This window comes from Gadus macrocephalus, chromosome 5 (assembly GCF_031168955.1).
Source record: "Gadus macrocephalus chromosome 5, ASM3116895v1".
Classification (NCBI taxonomy): Eukaryota; Metazoa; Chordata; class Actinopteri; order Gadiformes; family Gadidae; genus Gadus; species Gadus macrocephalus.
Genome location: NC_082386.1, coordinates 12,200,453 through 12,207,952, shown reverse-complemented (window position 1 = coordinate 12,207,952; position 7,500 = coordinate 12,200,453). Strand labels below are relative to the sequence as shown.

Sequence of the window (7,500 nt, the reverse complement as noted above, 5' to 3'; positions counted from 1 at the left end):
ACATTGCAACATGGAGAACGAGCGCCATAACTAGAAAACTCTACAACAAACCGTCTTCCAACCTCCCTAGCCTGCGTCCTTTGTCTGCAGGACCCAGTGAAGGTTAGCTACAGGGCAGTGGCAGGTGGCGTCTATCAAAGACCTTGGTACACAGCTCTATTTAAATAAGAACTCATATCTTGAAATCATATCTTGATACTAAAATAAAATACAGAGCCATGCGACAAAGATTACCGTTGCACATTCTATGTTGCATTCTCTATTGTTTTAACATAGCCCGTTCTGTGGTAGAGAATTGTTTAGTTGTGCAAGTATACAATTTTCAGGTAGAATACTGATACTTAAACGTTTCTTTAACTTTTGCATAAGATCGTTTGTTTGCAACATGCTCAGTTTCTAAAGCGTCTCTAAAATAGCCCCTGCCTCACAATATTCCACAACAGAGCTACTCTGGTTGCCAAGTGACTCCATTGATACTTGACAAGGGGAGTTTGTAGTTCACTTCCAAGAAGAATGTACCTAAAATAAACACAGACACCGCAGCGCTGTCCTCCTGAATCTCCGTCTAAGCTCTGTCTATTCTATTGTGTAAACTGTAATTTATCCAAACTTCACCTCGACTGCGTCAGAGCGCTGCAGACGGTGTCTCACCTGGCTCAGTCCTACATGCTCCAACTCCAGGGCGGAAGTGAGAGAGAGAGCGAGTGCCCTTTGACCTGCTGGGCTCGGTAAACATCTACTCCAGCTGACCTCCAACTTCCCAAACACGACACATTACATCTGCTATCAAGACCAGATTGAGTGTGTGTGGGGGCAGAGGTTGGGGTGGTGTAGGGTGGTGGGAAAATGGCTTTATACATCTGTGGGGACTGGGGGTGGTGGGGTTGGGTGGGCTACCTGGCAGCCACAGTGGGCATCAGATCAGTAACAAGTGGGCCATCTGGGAGGGGGGGGGGGGGGGGATTAGAGGAGCTGGTGTCACCAGAGGTCCGCAGCACTACTCTGCAGGTCACCGGCATATTTATAGCCCTCGTCTGGACAGCAACAACACAGCACCCAGACCAGCAAGGGGAATCTCACGCTCCCCTCTCTCAATTCGCACGCACGCGCACGCACATACACTTGCACGCAAGCATGCACATACACACACACACACCACACACAAACAAACACACATAAAAATACACACATACGTGTACACATGGACACACACACAAACTCACACACACATTCCCCGCTCCTATGCTTCCACCTCCAGGCTCGTGTCTTCTAGACGGCCGGTAATTGGGCAGAGCTCCAAAAGTGTCCATTAAATCAGGCACCTCCAAGGGCACCTCTGGGTGCACGTGCGGACACAATTCCACCAAGGACCCCGACGGAAATAACCAGCTGAAGTATATGCCCCCCACCAAGGGATCCAAGGTTCTTTAGATGACATCCATTTCAAGCATATCAACTAACCCCCCACACATGCGTGTATAAAACACGTTAAAGGTGGTGTTTATTCACTAATGATATCTGATGAATGGCTCAGTATGTTTACCTTGGATTTGGGATATCATGGAGAGGAGATCAACATCCTAGCCATGAATTGCTTGTCAAGCAACCCTTCAAACGCTCTGCAGTCAGAGGTGACCTTTAGATACGACCATGTTCTGATAGCAGAACTTAACCCATGCTGTTTCTCCCAAAGCTGCCCTGACTAGGACTGGAGAACCCGGATCAAGTAAAATCACACGTCATTACAATGTGGCTAGTTGGAAACCAGCAAACGTGTCCTGGTTTGGTTGGGACGTTGTGTGGGACATTAGTGACATGTAATGGTCTCCTTCAGTGCATCGGGCGGCCATGGAGAATTCACGCTCAAGAGGTCCTCTCTGGTGTGACTCAGCGGCCCTGTTGCCTCAGCCTCTCGAGGGGCGCTTAAGACCTCCTCCCCTCCCGGTGCTCTCATATGAGCCGCACTAAAACCCCACCAGACCCCACCAGACCACACCAGACCCACCCAGACCAAACCAGACCCCACCAGACCCCACAGACCCCACCAGACCCCACCAGACCCACCCAGACCAAACCAGACCCCACCAGACCCCACCAGACCCACCAGACCCCACCAGACCCCACCAGACCCCACCGACCCCACCAGACCCCACCAGACCCCACCAGACCACACCAGACCCCACCAAACCCACCAGACCCACCAGACCCCCACCAGACCCACCCAGACCAACCAGACCCCACCAGACCCCACCAGACCCCACCAGACCCCACCAGACCCCACCAAACCCCACCAGACCCCACCAGACCACACCAGACCCCACCAGACCCCACCAGACCCACCCAGAACACACCAAACCCCACCAGACCCCACCAGACCCCACCAGACCACCCAAACGACAACAGACCCCACCAGACCCACCCAGACCACACCAGGACCACACCAGACCCACCCAGACCACACCAGACCCCACCAGACCACACCAGACCCCACCAGACCCCACCAGACCCCACCAGACCCCACCAGACCCCACCAGACCCCACCAGACCCCACCAGACCACACCAGACCCCACCAGACCCCACCAGACCACACCATACCCCACCAGACCCCTCCAGACCCCACCAGACCCCACCAGACCACACCAAACCCCACCTGACAACCCCAGACCACCCCAGACCCCACCAGACCACACCACCTCTACCAAACTATCCAAACCAAACCCCACCAAACCCACACCAAACCACACCAAACCAAACCCCACTAAACCACACCACACCACACAGACTACACCACACTAAACCACACCATACCAAATAAAACCACACACTGCTGATCTGAAGGAAGCTTTCCTAAGCAAACCTCAGTGAGCGAGTATGTTGGATTTAAAAGTGCAGACAATGCTGATAAATAAGACTAGTATCTGGCTAACTATAACTAGACATGACTCGTTCTGGCTCACTATACACACAATGCTGGTAGTCATGGCTCTTTTCTGGCTAACTGTACACATTTGTACAAAGAGGTTTACATAGCATGTACAAATATACTGCAGTACTATTGCAACAGTGTTATACACTATTATTTAAAACACACATAAACGGGCATGTAGCATTTTAACAACACAGTTTACTTTGGAACTAAGCTGCATTTACACATGACAGTGATACCGATCGCCAGTCATTGGTCCCTCAAACGCTCCCTATCGGCCAGGAAGGCCTCTACACCCCAGGAGGGCTTGCTGGAGGCCTCTCTGCAGACCCATGGATGGTTAGAGCCCAGACATGTAGGGAGATGCATCATCAAGAGTAACCATCTGCTGAGGTAGATTACCTGAGCAGGCAAAGGCAGGTCAGTGGTTGAAGTATCTCTTCAGTGTGAGAGAGAGAGAGAGAGAGAGAGAGAGAGAGAGAGAGAGAGAGAGAGAGAGAGAGAGAGAGAGAGAGAGAGAGAGAGAGAGAGAGAGAGAGAGAGAGAGATGGAGATGAGAGAGCCTGGGCGAGGCTGTATATCTAGAAACGTGACATTTCTCTATTATCTTTATGAGCGCTGTAGTGTGTGGAGGCGTCCTGGCAGCGAGCGGCACTGAGAGTGCAGACACAGGTTAATTAGTGCTTCCCACACTCTGTTGTGCAGCAGATAAGGGCTACAAATCCTTTTAAGAGGCCGACACACAGCCCCCCGAGCTCCCCACAAAAAAACACAAGCAGCTGGGCTCAGGGACAAATGTTGTGATTATGGACTCCTGTGTGGAGACCCCTTTACCTCATCCCCCCCACCCTCCCAGAGCCCCACTCAGTGTTTCCACAGATTTCTACAGGCCTCAGTGGTATTGCCTGCTTTGCAGCAGAATTTACTGTGCTTCCATGGCTGCCATGCCCTGCTAGGTTGACCCTTACCGGAAGACAATCCTCATTTGACCGACTGTCTTGCCATTAGCTGGCCCTCATCATTCACATCGCTAAGACTTCTAGTTTCCCGTCCTAAAGCCATTGCGTTGTTTCGGGGTAGATTAGAGGATACAGTTCTTCTCGCTGATGAAGAGTTCCGCGATCTGTAAATCATAGAGAATCCAATATCAGACAGGAGTAGTGGATGCTGAATAATTCATCTCCCAGAGTCCTTTGTTGTTGTTTACGCATGTAATGGCCCTTGTCAGTTATTGTGCGCCACTTGTGCAGTCAACCTCCTGCTCTCCACTCGACGCGTCGCGTTACAGCGACATAACCGTACAGTGCACTGAAATCTGAGACATTTGGGAGATTTTCTTAATACACATCTGATTACCATCTGCATCGTTGGGGGTAGGTTACGTCACAAGTACCGGCACTTAATGCCCATGACAACACACAGGTGTTTAAACCAAGTAGAATTGTATAAAGCTAGGTACGATGGTGATGCATGGAGAATATAAGCTTTCTGTAAACTGAGACCAAAGCTGTTCTTCATAATCCATGTATCTGTGGTCGGTTTTTGAAATATGCTTCTATCCAAAGATCTTTTTGTATTTCCAGGACAGCCAAAACGTGCCGCATCGGCGTCGTAAGCCATGATGGATTGTGTGGTATGTACTGGTTTTGACATTGGACCTACAGATGTGAGAAGAGCTCTGTCCTCTGTGTGTCCTGACTACTAAGCTCCTAAGTCCTAGGCTCTTAACTCCTAGGCTCCTTACTCCTAGGCTCCTTACTCCTAGGGTGCTAATGTTCCCAACTCAAGGAAGGCATGCAAGGCAAATGCATCTGTATGGTTAGACAGACACGTAAGAGACAAAGAGTTGTGTGTGCTTTTTATCTGTATTTGCAGAGAGAGAGAGAGAGAGAGAGAGAGAGAGAGAGAGAGAGAGAGAGAGAGAGAGAGAGAGAGAGAGAGAGAGAGAGAGAGAGAGAGGAGAGAGAGAGAGAGAGAGAGAGAGAGAGAGAGAGAGAGAGAGAGAGAGAGAGAGAGCCTGGGCGAGGCTGTATATCTAGAAACTAGTGTAAATATTTACAGTTAACAGAATGTGTGTTTGCACGTAGCATGTGTGTTTATGCATTCCAGTGTTTGTACATAGGTGTTTGTACATGCTTGCAAAATACTTGTGTGTCCATGCGTGTGTGTGCATGCGAGGGGAGTGTGACAATGAGTGTGTGTATTTGTATGTGTGTGTGTGTTTGTATGTGTGTGTGTGTGTGTTAGAGAGAGTGTGTGTGCATGTGTGTGTCTGTGTGTGTGTGTTGGAGAATGTGTGTGTTTGTGTGTGTGTGCGTTAGAGAGCATGTGTGTGTGTGTGTGTGGTGTGTGTGTGTGTGTGTGTGTGTGTGTGTGTGTGTGAGAGTGTGTGTGTATGTGCGTTACAGAGTATGTATATGTGTGTGTGTGTGTGTGTGTGTCCCCCCCGGGGGCGGGTCAGCCTGTCTGGCTCACCTGGTGCAGACAGTTGGGCAGGGAGGTGAAGCTCTGCACGTGGCTCAGTCCCAGCAGGCAGCTGAGGAAGCAGTGCAGGGCGGCCTGTTCTCCCCCTGCTGCTGGAGCTGCTGTCCCAGCTCGAAGAGGCCCTCCCTCCCCCCCGCTCAGCATCCCTAGTCCGGTCGGAGGAGGCACCACTTCCTGCCATCGGAGCCCGGGACAAACTGCTGCCTCCCTCCGGCTCTGTCCTTCCTCCCTTCTCCTCCTTCCTCCTTCTTTCTCCTTCCTCCTTTCTCCTCCACTTCCTCTCCTGCCTCCGCTGCCGCCCCTCTCCGAAGCGGACCGCGGGCGAAGCGTGAACTGCCAGAGGGGAGAGAGAGAGAGAGAGAGAATGTGAGAGAGAGTAGAAATGAGCGCTCGGATGCTAGCATAGACACAGAGAAAGGAGAGACAGAGAGAGAGAGAGGGCGATGCGCGGGGGAGAGAGAGGGAGAAGGCACAAGAGAGAGAGAGAGAGTGCTTAAGGAACGGAGAGCTCCTTGTTGAGAGCGAGTCAAGGACAGGTGGTGAGAGCTGAGGGAGCTTTAGCGACTCACTCTCCACAGAGCCGTTCCCCTCCTCCCTCCCCTCCCTGCTTCCTTCCACGCCGACGCATCGCGGAAGGAGGAGAGGGGAAGTGAGAGGGGATTTGTTTATTTTGAATGACAGGGCTCTGGTCCAATCACAGCGCTACACACGCGCTGCTGCCCAGTCAGCATGTGAGAGGGTCTGAGCACAAGCAGGAAATGGATGGATACTGAGCCACAATGCACTCTCTCTCTCTCTCTCTCTAGCGGTCTCTCCATCCTTCTCTCTCCACTATCGACTGAACCTCATTTGAATTTCAATATAACTAATTTTAGCTTGACCTGATTTGAAGAATATTCACAGGGCATTAAATAAGCATGTATTATTTAGTACCTCCGTGCTTGCAAGAAAAATATAAAAGCATAAATATGAAGGAATAGTAATCCTGAAGCACAAAACGATTTAATAGGCTGACTAAAAATCAGCTTCCAAAACCTTGCTCGGAGATAGAGTCCGTGTATGCGAGAGGAACAGGCAATACACTGATGTTCAACAATGTATGTGAATTTCATATTGAGGTCATGAGACTTGTATGAGCTAGTAAGACACAGCCAAGAGCAACACAAGACACTGTTTACAAGAGTGTACATCGAATATTCTATTAGTCCCCTTATCAACGCCTTGCAGACAAGTCTTTTTATAGACTAGGCAAACATTTGCCTGGAGAAGGGGGTGCTAATGGGTATTAGCACTTGTTTGCTCATTACTCTGTGGGTGGGGGGCACCGACTCCCCCCTGAAGCCGAGGAGGAGGCGAGGAGAGCCCAGGGCCACATGATTATCATACATAACGACATCACAGGCCCTTTGACCATGACCACCATAGCTGGAGACCCATCCTGGGAAACGTCTGTCCATGGTACGCTGTGGGTAGCCTGTTGATGTGCACAGATATTGCATGCGTGTGTGCGCATATACGTGTGTGTGTGTGTGTGTGTCTGTGTGTGATTGTGTAGGCAATACAACCGAGCGGTCAGAGTCTGTCCTCATTAGAATCCACTCCACCCAGCCGAGTAGGAGGAGGTTTTAATAATGGCGGCAGAGCACATATGGGCAGGGTTCAGAGCGCATTAGCATATGTGCCTGTGTGTGTGTGTGTGTGTGTGTGTGTGTGTGTGTGTGTGTGTGTGTGTGTGTGTTGTGTGTGTGTGCGTGTGCGTGTGCGTGGGCACTAATAGCATCAGGAGAAGCCGAGGGACTTGATTATGGTAATGCGGGCTACTTTATACCCTTGCGGCCAAAGAGCGAGGCCGGGCCGGAGGCAACAGGCGGGTGATCCTGCTCACTTTACCCCGGGGTTAGGGGGGTAAGCGACAGAGAGCCGGCAGAGAGTGCAGGAGGAACCAGGTGGGTGCAGGAAGGCCTCTACCAGGACCGAGTGGAGACACTCGCGGCCGGACGTCTATTCTTCTGGTCATCGTCATGGAGATCCATGTCCTCATGAGAGGGCCAGCCAAGCTGCAGAGAGAGAAACACGCGTGTCCGCTCGG

At 51.0% G+C, this 7,500-nt stretch overlaps 1 protein-coding gene across 2 annotated transcripts in view; it reads right to left on the bottom strand.

The window, feature by feature from the left end:
• c5h14orf180 (chromosome 5 C14orf180 homolog) overlaps window positions 1–5,755 on the bottom strand; it is a 17,371-nt gene extending 11,616 nt beyond the window's left edge. Inside the window, exons 1-2 of one of the 2 annotated variants that reach the window (XM_060052358.1) lie at window positions 5,403–5,755; window positions 4,020–4,050 (exon numbers count right to left, since the gene is read on the bottom strand). In XM_060052358.1, coding sequence (XP_059908341.1) covers window positions 4,020–4,050; window positions 5,403–5,555 — 184 coding nt within the window. In that variant the 5' untranslated portion in view covers window positions 5,556–5,755. The remainder of the gene's footprint in view (window positions 1–4,019; window positions 4,051–5,402) is intronic. The other variant, XM_060052359.1, reaches the window with a different exon arrangement.
• Between the last annotated feature and the right edge of the window lie 1,745 nt (window positions 5,756–7,500).